General features: G+C 37.1%; 1 protein-coding gene across 3 annotated transcripts in view; it reads right to left on the minus strand.

Moving 5' to 3' along the window:
• The window catches only part of ARHGAP6 (Rho GTPase activating protein 6), a 471,152-nt gene that overhangs the window by 15,463 nt on the left and 440,634 nt on the right, over positions 1-15,055 (minus strand). For all 3 annotated transcript variants that reach the window (XM_081276553.1, XM_081276554.1, XM_081276555.1), the window contains exons 9-10: positions 13,168-13,347; positions 249-346 (exon numbers count right to left, since the gene is read on the minus strand). In XM_081276553.1, the coding sequence (XP_081132679.1) occupies positions 249-346; positions 13,168-13,347 (278 nt within the window). The remainder of the gene's footprint in view (positions 1-248; positions 347-13,167; positions 13,348-15,055) is intronic.

The raw sequence follows: 15,055 nt of genomic DNA on the forward strand, positions 1-15,055 counted from the left end.
GATCTCAAGGGGCTACAGAAAGCTGAAAATGAAATAGAAAAGTCTTGTAAAGTGGTTTCTAATTCAATAAGTGGATTGGTAAGACTGAAGCATTTTCTGGTTAGGTGGAGTGATCAGAGTTGCCAGAAAGCTGCCAAAATTCCACTTTGGTCACCCTGCATGGAGTTATGTAAATGTTTCTAATTCTTTAGAAATGGAAATAGAAATCCCCAACGTGGCTTTAGAAAATGGAAAACTGGCATACTCACGATGATTGGGAAGCCTTCCTTCTGAGTAAATAGTCCACGACATCAGGATCCGTCTCTAACAGGCTGATCAGTACTTCATTCTGGAGATCTGGGGGAACCTGAAGAAGCCAAGTGTTGAGGCATAAATAAAATCATTCCAGAATGGGGCAAAACATAGTCATTGGCAACTTTATGATATCATAAAACAGTGCCTTAAAAGTCTAAGAAAGCAAAGTGATTTACTAGTTAAAATTAAAGTCACACCAACCCATACAGCAAGTTTAATTCTAAGAACCAACGAAATGGTATTCAAATAATCATATTTGATAAAAAATGTCACACTCATATACCTGGAGATACAACCTAGTCATTTGGTCACCTCTGTTGCTCAGATTAGATTTTCTTGGCTTTGAGTAAGCAAAACATCATGGTTAAGAAGAATGGTGTTCATAATTTATTGTGTAAATGGGGACACTCTAGAGTTCATATTTTAAATGATGCCAAAGCTACAGGCATAAATTTAGACTGTCTTGGGCAATTCTGGAACATATGATTCTTTTATTAAGAGGGCAGGCCCTTGAGCCAGATTGCTTGAATTCTAGCTTTATCACTTATTAGCTGAGGGACCTTCCGTAACGTACATTAATAAGGATTTTTCTGACTCTTGGTTTTCTCATCTATAAAATGGAAATAACAATAGTACTCACCACAAACTGGAGCTGTAGTGATTAAATTACTAATTTTGTATCAATAATTTAGAACAGTGTCTGGTCAATGATAATCACCCAAAAAAAGGAAAAAAAATACTAGCACTATGACTGCACTGTCACTTAGTGCCTGCCTTCTCTCCTTTCTTGCACCCTGTTTCCTCAAGATTTAGCCATTTCTAGCTTCATAATTTCATAGAAATCCACTAGAATTTTATGGATTGGCATCACTTGTTTCTCTAAGTCTAATCCACAGTGCAACCAAAGATGGCCTTAAGGCACCCATGTGGAAATGTTCTATAAGAGAAGACTAAATCCAGTTCTGACCAATGGTCTTCTACTCTATATATGCTGTTAGCCCAACCAGAGAAAGTGTAAGTTATTGAAAAAAAAAAACAATTTTTAAGTCTGATTCTCTCACATGCAGGCTCAGAGAGAAGAATTTTTAAAACCACAGGGACAAGTCTTCTGAGAATAAGTGGTTGGTAAAAGAATTTTCCTTCTGCCTCTTGCAGAACTCAATTGTTCTTGAGCTCTAAGAAGCTGGAAACAATTTTATTAATAAAAACAGGGATGAGAAAGCAAGAACATGCTTTCCTTTTCTCATAAATCTGTCCCTCCTACTTCATCCCAAATCTTCATTAATGGCACTGCCAAACCCTAGTCACATAAGCTCAAACTTTCAGAGTTGTATTCCATCTGCTATGACCCAAGTTCAAGTCTTCATTACCCCTTTGTAGTGGTCATATGTTGGCCATTACAAGTCTCCATTTCCCTCTTATTATAACAGTTATACCCTAAGTTCACTCAGGAAAACCAACCACTTCCTACCCCACCCCTTCCTCAAGAGTGAAGTATGTACTGTAATCAAAGTTGACCAATAATTTCATTCCCAGACCACCATGGTTGGTGAGAAATGGCCACGTGATTCCATTAGAGGCAATGTAAAGCTATGAGAATTTCCCTGAGGGTTGTAGGAGACAGGAATTGTAGACATACAGAACCTTAGGATTATGTTGACAATTGAGCAAATAATAAGAAGTGGAGGGGGGTGGAAATAAGGAAAAGGAAGAGAAGGAGGGGAGGAAGAAGAAGAAGAGGAGAAGGAGGAGGACAGAAAAGAGGATTTCTTGATGGCATTTGAGTCTTGTGTCAAGCTATGCCTAAAAACACATCTGCTTTTAATTACAGCTACATGAGCCCTGAAGTTCTTTAAGCTATTGTGTTTATAGAGTAAAATAAATGTACATATTTGATGGGACCTTTAATATAACAGCTTGCTAAATTTTGCACTATTTCCTTGAAATGTGCATCAATGCTCCTCTCCACACAGTTGTTAGAATGGTCTGATCAAGATATTCACTTGCTCAAAATGCTTTTCAACACCACAGTTAAAGTCCTCCATATGTTTGCTATCCTTAATATGTGTGTTCCATCTTCTGTCCTAGCAATCATCCCCATATATTCTCTTCTTCAGCACCGCTGCATTTCTCACTCCAGCCCCCTTGTTCCACCTCTGCTCCTTTCAATCAGTGCAAAGATATTTGGTGAATACTTATTGAGTGCCAGGTACTGGATGCTGGGATATAAACCAAACAGAGAAGAATCCTGGTCCTCATGAAGCTGGAGATTAAACACTGAAAGATGGGAATTAAGCAAATACACAAGGAAAGCATAGCCTGGATCGTGTGCAGAAAAACAAAACAAATAAGTGTGATAGAAAATTCTGGGTGAGGTGCAATGTTAAATAGGATGGTTAGTTTGCAGAGAAGCTGACATGTTAGCAGAGAACTAAAGTTGATTAAGGACTTTGAGATAATCATTCCAGGCAGAAGGAGGAATGGAATCACCATATGACCCAGCTATACCACTTCTTGGTATACATCCAAGAGGAGTAAAATAAGTGTATCATAATGATTAATGCACACCAATGTTTACAGCAGCATAATTCACAACAGCCAAGTTATATAACTAGCCTAAGTGCCTGTGAACAGATGAGTGGATGAAGAAAATGTGGTACATATACACAAAGGAGTTTTACTCAACCCTAAAGAAGAATGAAATTAATGCATTATGGACGGTATTAGACAATGTCATGTTAATTGAAATATGCCAGACTGAGAACATCAAGAGTTGAACATTTTGTCTGATATGAGAGAGAGAGAGAGAGAGAGAGAGAGAGAGAGAGAGAGAGAGAATAGAATCTCACAAAAATAGAAGGGGGACCAAGTGAGTAGAGGAAGAAGAGAGAAGGAAGGAGATGAGGAAGTAGTGGTGAGTAAAATCTACCAAATTATGCTAGGTTCATGTATGAATAAATACAATGAACCATGCTTATATATATAATTATTATACAATAATTAAAATATTAATAGTAATCAAAAGGAGATAAGTAGAGTAGAGACAGAGGATTGGGGTGAGGGAGAAAGGCAGTTACTGGAAAATGAGATTGATCAAATTATATAATATGCATGTGTGAATATGGCATAATGAATCCCATATTAGGATTAGTTACAATGCAACAATAAAAATAATTAAAAATGAACATCAAGGCAAAAAATATTGTAAGCCAAAATGTATATCCTGAATTCTTTGTTAAAAGAAATGTGTATGAGCTAATTAGGGAAAGTGCTTACATTTCCATCCAATTAGTTTAACTTAAAATTTTCCCTGCTTAGATGTATAATAAATAAATTTTGCTCCAAGCACAATTCCATTCTCACTGAAAAATAAACAAGAGTGCATGCCCTTTGGAGTATTGCAGGAATTACAATATTAATTAATTGAGAATAGAATGTGCATCTAAATTATCAACTTGCATTATTAGAATATATTACAGAAAGTGTTATTATTTTAAAAATAACTTTCCATATTTTTTGTTAGACTATTCTGCATTTCAGAGCTTACTCATTCAACTAGGCTTGACCCGGTTTATTTTACGTAGGACATGTGACTCTTACTTGATACAAATGCACATAAAAAAATTCATTATACTATCTTGGCTTGGAGAAACTATTGACAAATAAGTAAAGAGATACAGCTTAAAATGTGGATGCATGATTATAGCATTGATAATATTTTCCTATATATTATGCAAAACTTACTACAGTGCATATAATTCATTAATTTACTTTTATCCCATTTTGTTACAGAATGATTCAAGGAATCTTAAATAATTCATATGATAAAATAACATTTTTTCACATTTTTTTTAAAGAGAGAGGTAGAGAGAGAGAGAGAGAGAGAGAGAATTTTAATATTTATTTATTTTTAGTTATCGGCGGGCACAACATCTTTGTTTGTATGTGGTGCTGAGGATCGAACCCGGGCCGCACGCATGCCAGGCGAGCGCGCTACCGCTTGAGCCACATCCCCAGCCCACACATTTTTAAAATAAAGGAATGATTCAGAAAACTGTAGCCAGTAGAAAAATTAGATAGGGAATTTGAAATGATGCTTGGAACTGATTTTTTAATGTTCATATAACAGCATTTAGTTCTGTTTTCCCATGACTCTTCTAGTCTTTCTCTACAATTACAAATTTAATTTTAGATCACTTAATAAAAATTGAAAACCACAGGTTCAGTTCACTTGGATAAGCATTCACTTCTATTAATTTAAGTAATTCATAGAGAAACAAAAGTCATAAATTAACTGATAAGTAACAGCAGCTTAAATAAGTAAGAAAGAAATAACCAAGCAGACCATTCACTTCTTCATACCATTTTAGGAGTTAGGATGTTGTCAAAAAATATATGATTGAGTTTATAGCCCTTTAAGTCCAGTTTTGGCTGATTAAAATTAATTTCAATGTGGACACAGCAATTACCCTCTTCACAATTCTGTTCCTGCGTCTGAAAATCTTCTGACCCATTTTCCTTAATGAAAGTGTTATGAAAATCAAAAAGTCTAATCAATTTGAAAATACCTTATTGATTATAAATGGACTAATAAAACGTTTTATTAGAAATAGAAATAAGTTCAACATTGAAAAGAAAAAAATAGAAACAATTAATATGGAGTTGGACAATATTGGTTCTGTGATTTCTTTTTCTCAGATAATAGTGGTCCATTTCTGTCTCTGTCTCCACTGGCCACAGAGAAGAACCATTCTCTTCTCTTTTGCTTAACAGTTCTGTTGGGTAACAAATTATGTGATTTTTCTCTTGATATTTGTCTGCTCCTAACCTCCTTCTAAATTTCTAGAATTACAGCCTATGACTGCTCAGTCCCTTAACTTTAATGGTTTTGAGAAATACTGTCAGTCCCCCCTCTTCCAGTTCCTTCTCTTCTGCCAGACCTTGAGTCTTCCTGCTGGTCCACATCATCAAAAGGTTAAGTTTCCTGAAGACAAGGATATTCTGATTTGTCGACCTGGAATTGATACAAGCTCCTAATGTAGTTCTTTTTTAGCTAACCTTCCTTGCAGCTAGAGCAAGATCATGTGTGCCAATCCTGGCCAATCCCAAGAGGGGCCTTGTAGGAGCATCCAGAAACGTCTCTTTTCTCTGTATATTGAAAAGAGATGTTTGAAATAAAATATCATTCTTCATCACTTGATTCAATGATGGTTGTGAGAAAAGCTGGTAACTGCAGCCACTTTACAGCTAAAGATGGTGGAACAGAGGGAGGGAAGTGCCATTGAACTGCTAAAGCTGTGTCCTCCTGGGCTACTTGCTATGCAAGATGATAAATCCTCATGTCTGGAGACACCTGCAATTGATTATTCTCCTCCTTGCCAGTCAAATGCTTTCTCAATAATGCCTCTTTTTCCTTCTCCAACTTTGCCTTCCTAGCCTTCTTTCCAGAAGCTCATACTGGCACATCCATTACCCTCATGCACTTGCTCATTTATTCACTTGACTTTGTGCTTTTCTGGAACCCAAGTTAGGATGATGTATTCTACCAAAGGGATACCGAGGGAATAATGTTGGAATGGCAAAAAATAATACTAATAAATCACCCACGATTATAGTCTGCATAGTGTACCCTATTTATGTTACCCTTGTCTAGCTGCTTCTCTGTCCTTATGAATAGTAATAATGTCATGTTGTAGCACATTCTCTTTTCTATTCACTTCTAGAGTGGGAAAGTGAATTTCCTTTTCTGGCTGGGGATCATCAGAATTTTTCTAAGTTCTTAGTCTACTGTTCCCATCAACAGAAAAACTTCCAAAATGAAAAGTTTAGCTCAATAACCAAACAAAAATGTTCTCTTATTTTTCTAGGCATCTTGTATATAGCAAAATGGGAACTTAGGAGTAAAGAAGTGAAAAACATGTTTTAACTCAAGCAATTCTGCATGCTAAAATGAAGGGGAAAAAAAACAGCCCAAAGTAATTCTTCACTTACAATTCATTGTTTCACATAAAAATCTCTATTGGGTTTTAGTCAACTATTTAGTAATTTTAGATATTTCCTAAGTGTACCATTTATGGTTGTGTTTATCTGGACACTCAACTCCTTAGATTTTAATACGTTCCTTCAAAGCATAGTGCTATTCCAAAAATCAAAAGAACTTTGTACTCTCCTGCTTCAGAGAAAAAAATGTAAACACTGCACATATGAAGGAATAAAACTGCCACAATTAAAATCTACCCCATCAAATTAAAAATGAAACCTTGAATGATTGCCTAGGGTATAACTGAGGTAGTTTATTCCATAAACCACTGAGAGGGGAAAGTGGTATGAGTTTTCTCCATATACCATCACCATAACAAACCATTAAGTGCTTCTCAAAGAGCAGTTCCCAGGACTCAGCCCTACTGTACTTGCCACTGGGTGTTCCACACCAATCCACCACTTTGCACTTGACCAAGAAGGATGCTTTGGCATTTAAAACTCTAACACTCCCCGGCAAAAGTAAATATCACTGGAGATCACGATGACATTTTTTAAGTTAACAAACACACTAAAAGAAATCACTTTGGCTGTTTATGGAGCAAAAGCTCAAACAAGGGCAGGCTCTACCTTGAACCTTTTGTGTGGCTCTGTTGTGACAGTTGATTTAATAATTTAAAAGGATCTGGGTGAATTTAGAGGGTCAAGATGCATTAAATTCAACAAATATTTCTCTAGTGCTGATATATGCCAAGCAAAGCTTTTTGGCAACTGGGGCACCTTAGTGAGAAAATACAGAAGATGAGTCCAGGGCTCGTGGAAGATGACTTAAGAAAGGAAGATGAAGAAAAAATCATCAGTCTTTGCTCTATGGCAACAGGGTAAAAGAAATAGAAAAGGCTCAGGGGCAATGTTTTTGTTCCCTCCCACTTGTGTGGGATGCCCACAGTATAGGTATTCTGTCTTTGCAGACAAGGACACAGTGAGCAGGCTCCAGCAGGATCATAGACTAGCTGTTAAAACCATAAGCTGGCCTGAACATCAAATTAGATGGGTGCTGTTAAAGGTCCCCTTTACTTCCCATTTTCAGATTGACTTAAAATACATTTTCTCTTTTTTTCTACAAATGGACTCTACATCTGAGATGCCACATGAAATGCCTCTTCTTGTTGTAGGGAGGCATCATGATGCAGAAATAATTCACTTAGTTGCTGCATCACTTGGGCAAGAGAAACTTGGCTTTCTCTTCATGAAATGATGGTCAAATTTAGATAAGGCAATGATGCACATAACGATTGGGCCAACCTCTGGCACACAAACAGGAATTGTTTTTCCTATATGAAAAAGGAAATGAAAATCATATATAATTATTTGAATATATTGTTAGGGGTAGTTTCTTGTTTGATGAACTGGCTGACTGCTTGACTCCTTTTGACTTGGCGTGCAAAAGAAGTTGTAAGAAAATGCACTTTGCATGTGAGAATGAAGAGAACACAAAGCAAAGCTTGGCTTCTGAGCTTGGAATCCTCATCATAGCTTCTGACCCTTGCTCCCAGTAGTGCTCATATGAAATTTCCCACATGCCCTGAGCTGGTCCTCATCTCGGGCTGACAACTAGTGGGGTGGGAATGCAGTAGTTTTCCCACGTCTCCACTGCACTCCGGACTTTTCATCAGCTTACAAGGCAAGTGCCTTCTCTTCCTTGCCCCGCTCCAAAAAAGCCCTAGTAGGAATCCTGTCATATCAAGCCTGAGAATGTGCTGACAGTTTTCTCCACTCTACTCTGAAGTTCTTATTAATTCCAAGAGCATAATTCATTGAGATTCCCCAAATCAGTACTGAAGCAACAATTTTCAGAACAATTAGTGTGTCAATGATTTATTCAGTGAATGCTTTCTATTTAGGATAGTACCAATGACCATTTCTAGAAATAAATAATTCTTATTTTTTTATATTTAGTGTTTCCAGTAAGTATCATTTTATGTTTCTAAATAGTTGTTGACAGCAGAAATGGAGGGTCATGATTTAAGGAGACAGGAATCTTAGGAGTATTGGCACGGAACCAAAACCAAATAAGAACAATAACAAAAATACGTTATTTTCTAGCAACAGAAAGTTACAATATTTATTTAAGAAACAATTACTGAGCACCATCTTCTGTCAAGTAGTTTCTAGGTGCTGTGGATGTCAGTGAACAACACACTCACAAAAAACAATTTCTGCCTTCATAAGATTTGCATTCTATTAGGTATTAATAAGTATAATAAATAAGTAAAATGTGAGGTTAAATGTGGAAAAAAGAAAAAGAAGAGCAGGGTAAGGGACTAGGAGCAGATCACAGTATCACACATAGTGGTCAGGATGGGCTTTGTTTCCAAGGTGACACCTGATCCTGCTTGCACAGAGCAGGCTCCTTATCACTTTAGGGCAATAATAGCAGAAATCCTTTTATTTTTTGAGTGCCTAGTATATGTTAATCCTATCCTAGGTGCCTTTCAGTATCATTTCTAATTTTCAAAACTATCCTATAAAGTAGGGTACTTCATCTCATTTTTTTACAACAGGAAAATGAAGGCTTAGGGAAGTTAATTATGGGGCCCAAGATCACACAGCAAATAAATGTCCGAGCAGCGATCTTTATTTTGGTAACTCATTCAAAAGCTCATGGTTTTTCTACCCTACCAGTGTTGCTCAAGATGTGGTTTCTCAAGGTATAGGGTAGGAAGCTACTAGAACTCTCTGGAGGTGTACATTAACAAGTGCAGATTCGAGGTCCCTATGCAGGTGCTACTCAATTCCATTTTCTGTAGAATGACCCAGGAACATGAATATTTAACAAGTTTCCATGAAAACTCTGCCACATGCTCAAGTTTGAGAACCACTATTAAAACGTGCTGCCTTTGCCTTTCGATAGAGTGATCATGATGTTTGTATCATGACCTATTTCTAGCTGTAAGATTTCCAAACCAGGGTTGAAAAGCAAATTATCATGTGCAAAAGACTGTCCGAGACTGAAGTATGTGTTAGCCTCTGGATCTAAGTGCTTATTCTGTACTGTGGGTCAAAGCCAGGTTTGTTTCTGCTTTTGCCCATTAACCCAGATCCTAGCCACATGAGAGAGGCAGTCCCAGCACTAAGAAATTAAGGACACACAATATTCTTGGGGGTCCCTGCTAGGTCTCTGGGGGATTCTATATCCCTTCCATCAATTCTGAGGAATCACTGTCTTCAGGACACATTCTGCCTTAAAGAACAACCTCAGAGCCACTTCTCCTAACAAGTCTTCCCTTTCTAGTATTAATGGAAGTGACACCTTCCTTTCCCAGCTCATAAAATAAACCCTTTCAAGAAGTGAAGCTTCACAATTGCTATCTACCTTTACCTTTCAGGCCCCACCCACCAGCTTCATCCTTCCTTGTTTGAAAATTTAACAATTCTAAAAGCTTCTTTAAAAAGAAAACCAAAACAAAATGAAATAGCTATATATATGGCTGCATTTTTGTCCACCCACACAGACCAGCTCTGTGAACCAACTGCTAGCCTTGGTAATAACCAACTAAATTCTGAAATGCCAAATATGCCAAGAAAATCCAAAATGTGATGCAATTTTCTTTAAGAAAGACGGGAAGTTGGTGCTGGGATATTCAATCATGAAAATTTTAGAAGGAGAAGGGATCTTGGATATCACTCATTCAACATAGTCCTTTGATAACCAAAGAAATCAAAGAAAATGAAATCATGCTTGGCACAGTGGTGCATGCATATAGCTTGTAATCCCAGCAGCTCAGGAGACTTAATCAGGGGTATCACAAGGTCAAAGTCAGCCTCAGCAACCTAGTGAGGCTTTCAACAACTTGGTAAGATCCTGTCTCAAATAAAAAAATAAAAAGGGCTGGGGATGTATCTGAGTGGTTAAATGCCTCTGGGTTCAATACCAATTCCTGGCACTTAAAAAAAAATCATGTAGCTAATGAGGAGCAGGGACGTGACTATAGTAAAGTTTTCTGGCAACAGTTTATTCTTATAGATCCAACTTGGAATCTTTGCTCCCTATTTCCTCTCACTCTGCTGTTCTTTTTCTCAATACACAATTCCTATAATCAAGAATGATTATATTGTCGATTAACTCACTCTAAGAAAGGTATCCTTAATTTCTCCATGCTCAAAGATTCTCACATGTATAAAGAACAAGGATTGGTAACAGGGAAATTAATTCAACCAATATTTATTTTTTTTTCTACCATGTCCTGGGCACAGGCATGATGTAAAAAAGAAAGTAGATGGAAATGAACAAAAATTTACATTTTAGTGAGGAAACACATTAAAAAAAAGAAATCTGTAAAACTCTCCATTGGTATTGGTGAGTGCTAAGGAGAAAAAGCAGAGAATAGGAACAGGAGGTGAGGACGTTTGTGGGGGGATGGTGTCAGGGGTGGAAGAGTTGCACTTTTTTTGTGGTGCTGGGGATAGAACCCAGGACCTTATGCTTGTGAGGCAAGCATTCTACCAACTGAGTTATATCCCCAGCACAAGGAGTTATATTTTTGACCAAGTGGTCAAGAAAGTCCTCTTTAAGAAATAAAGATCATATCTTGCGAACACACATGAGTACTACCTAAGAGAATCTCAACACCTATCCCTGCATAGAATGATAAACAAAGATCAGATTTGGGGGGCTGAGGCTGTAGCTCAGTGGCAGAGCACTTGCTAGCATGTTTGAGGCACTGGGTTAAATCCTTAGCACCACATAAAATGAAACAAATAAAATACAGTCATGCTGTCCATCTACAACTATAAAAAAATTTTTAAAAAGATTAGATTTGGGAAGGTTGAAAAAAGTGGAATACTGATTTTTTTCCCCCTGCTGCTGTTAGTATTACAAGTGGCCGGAAATGGGGAGAAATAGGATGGCACAATTAAGAGGCAGCAGCTACACTTTCAAGGATGCCAGGAAGAGTTTTGTTAGTATCTGAGGTGAAAAGAAATGTGTGATGGTTTATAGTTTAATATAAAGGAAAACTATGCTTAGACAGAATTTAGAGAATAGAATTAAGATTGATGAGAGGTATTATTTTGCTAAAAATAATTCAGAGAACATGAAGTAATGCCAAGACTACTTGGCAAGATGATATGTGACTTAAAACTTGACAAAAATGTTGAAAAGTTCAGACATTTGATTCATCCAAATATGTAATTAATTATGAGGATTGGGGCTGAAGTGTGAAATTTATATAGAGTTGATGACTAATTCAACAGTTTTGAGATCTTACCATGTGCTACACAGGGACAATATTTGAGAGATGCTGAGGAATGGGACACCATTCTACATCAGGGAACTTTTTTCACTGTGGGTAAGTCCGTTTGCTCTTCCTCCTGGGCATCTAGCCTGAATACATTTCCAAGTCTTTCTTCTAGTTAGGAGTGGCTTGTGAATAAGTTCTGGCCAATGCGATCTTAGTGCATATTTGTTGGATGCTTCTTCTAAATTTGCCCATAAACCTTAAAGGATTGCAGTGTCTCAAAATGCAAAGTGATGTGGTTCCTCAGTCATCACCTGCAAGGCTATCTGCCAAATATCTGATTCAACAACAAGATATCATGTCAACAAGATATTTACATCTGTGGTATTAGAGTACTGAGATTTGAGGCAGCTTGTGTTGCCCAAGTAATAAAATTATTAATAAACACTCACATAGTCATTTACAGTTTTAATAATGCTTTCATATATTAAATGATTCTGACATCTACTCTGGGAACTAGATCAGATTTTCATTTTTCCCATTCTATAGGAGCTGAATTTGATACCTACTGAGCATTGAATTACTTGGTCATAATCATATAGGTAAGACACAGAGGGCAAGTATTCTAAACCACTAGCTCTCAAATTTATTTAAAAAATTAACATAAGACAAGCATGGAGATCGATCTATGTAAGACATTTGATAGCATAGACAAACTTAAGAATATTTAAATGAGCCAATTATTATTCTTGATTGAAAGAGTCACAGAAGACTCTACTGGAATAGCTAGGCTTTATGGTGTTCGCAAATTGACAAGAGAAATGAGAGAAGAAACATGGAGACAGTTCCTGTAAATTTTGACATATAATATGAGTGGAGAACAGAAATAGAAGAGAATTGGCATTTGTTCTAATGTTTCAAGGGAAGCTGGAGCAAGCAATGCAGTTTTATGAAGGAAAACAGGAACTGGTAATTCAATACAAATCAAAAAAATATTTATTGAGTGCTTGCCAGATGGAGGGCCTTCCAAAACTGTACAGAGGATACAGAGAGGAGATAACAAGGGCACAGCCCTTGTTTTAAATGCATTTATAATCTACTAGGGGAAATGGTCACAAATGACCGTAACACAATGTTGAATAAGATAAACATCAATAAGAACAGCAATGGGGTTCAAGAGACAGAAAAAAGGCATGGGAAGGACACAGGAAGGAAAGGTGAAGCTTCATACAGGACACAAAATGTCAAAACTGACCCTGGAGAAGGTACTGTCACTGAGGATGACACACATTCATGAACACAGGAACTCACAAGGACCACAGACAGAATTCCAAAGAGAAGGGTTTTATCAATATTTTGAACAAGGATCACTGCTTTATGAATAATTAAATGACTCCAAAATATGATTCTTGTTTACGGGACAACAAAATGAAATTTATAATTAGGGTATGTTTGTTTAAACATGGAATCAAAAACTTACAGTAATATCATGTTATAAAAATTTCTATTCCTACCAAAACTGTCTAACTTCCAATGAATTCACTCAACAATCAGCATTATAAACCACAAGGTAGTGAATTTGTGTTTCATTATGTCACCAGAGGCAATCAAAAGGCAGTTCACTAAGATGTTCTGCCAAATAAGGGCCGCCTACCATGAACAAGGCTTCATAATTTTCAATCATCTTCTGCACCACAGCAATGATGGCCGTGCTCTCTTCAGCTCTGGCTGAGCTCTGGACTGAGAATTCCTTGTCCGATGACTTCTGTTTGTGCAACAGGTTGGGCCCGAATATGGTGGCCAAGTTTAGAGATGTCATTTTGTTCCCAGTGACCTATTGGAGAAGGGAATACAAGAACTGTAGTTTTGTTTGCTTTTCAAAATACTGGATGATTCAATCAAAGAAAGTTCTTTCCTTTTCCATTTTTTTCCCTGCAAGAACAATATCATCTGTCAGAATCCATGAAAGGGACTATCATTTTCCTTTTGTCTCATATATTGGATTGAAGCTCAGAGTTCAGTTGTCATCTCAAAAACATATTGAATAAAAATTTTCAATTTCAAGGTGTTTATTATGAAACTGGTACTATATAAAATTTCTATCCTGTCTATACTTTAAAAATATTGATATTCACCCATCCATCTCTTCATCCATCCCTTTTCCCATCAGTCCATAATGTTTTTATTGATCCATCCAAATCAGCACCTATCACAGGCTAGGAATTTTTCATGGATACTATTTAAATTTTTTTCCAACAACAATCATAGCACAGCCCTAATTTTAAAAGGCTCACATTCTAGGAAGGAAATAAGCCTATCGTTTTCAGGTAGTGAACATGAAGTATAAAGCTGTCAACTCCAGAATCCATGGGAACACTACCATAGAGGTAGCAGTATTTGGACAACATCTAGATGGAAGAATGGAGTTTGCTGGGCTGAAAAGCAGAGAATCTGGGGCAGGGGGCAATTTCACAATAAACACCATATGTAATGACAAAAGCATGGAAAATACATTAAGGAGTGTCAGGAAGCTCAGTGCAGCAGGGGGTGTTGCAGGAAAGGCTGCATCTTTCAACTAACAATCTATGGCCCAGGGAATGGCACATACAATGGAATGAGAATACCTGAGACACACCACCACAATCTAGGTTACAGTGGTTAGCTTTTCAACTAAGGTGGAAGAAGTAGGGGTGAAGAGAGGCATCCAAAATTATTGAGGTAGAGAAAATGAGAGGGATAATGCTGAGGGTGATGATTCCATGTTTGAAGAAACAAACCAAAAAATGGAAATAGAGTAGTCAAGGAACATGGAGGTCTGAGGTTGATTTTGTTAGACTCCAACAACCTTAAGGAGCACCTGATGAAGCAGGCCAAGACTGGGTCAGAATAAGAGAAACCTGTGCCTGAAAAGAAATCCTAGGGGAATTTCAAGTGTGTGCTCCCCTGTGGTAGATGTTCACCAAGGTATTATGCTCCCCTCTAGATTGAACTCTGCTGGTTCTGATGGCCTAGTTCAGAGCCATTTGGATGGTGTGGCAAGAAGTAGAAACAGTGAATGGAGACACTTTCTTCAAAAGGTCTCATGGAGAAGGAGGGGGAAAGATGGGAGGAGCTAAAGGGGAATAAATGGTAAAGGAAAGGAACTACTCTTTAGCTGGAAGTATAAAAATGACTCATGTTTGATACATCAAGAAATAGAAAGCAAAATAAGCATATAGAAATTACATGCCCATAATATTTCATCACTTCCAAGAACCAACTGTTCAGTTGCTTTTCTCTGTGCAATTATATATATATATATATAAAAAAACTGGGGTCACACTCAATGTATTATTTTGTGCCTTGCTTATTTTCTCTTAAAAATAAATTTCATTGATCTGTCAATTTCCAAAAAGTCCTCTTTTAGTCCTTTATTGGTTCCTAGTATCCTATTACATGAATAGATCCTGATTTGTTTTAACCACAGCCAACTAATGGATATTTATGCTGTTTTCAATGTTCTGTTATTATTAAAAATGGTACAAAAACAGTGTACTCACAAA

This window comes from Spermophilus citellus, assembly GCF_964194105.1.
Source record: "Spermophilus citellus genome assembly, chromosome: X".
Lineage (NCBI taxonomy): Eukaryota > Metazoa > Chordata > Mammalia > Rodentia > Sciuridae > Spermophilus > Spermophilus citellus.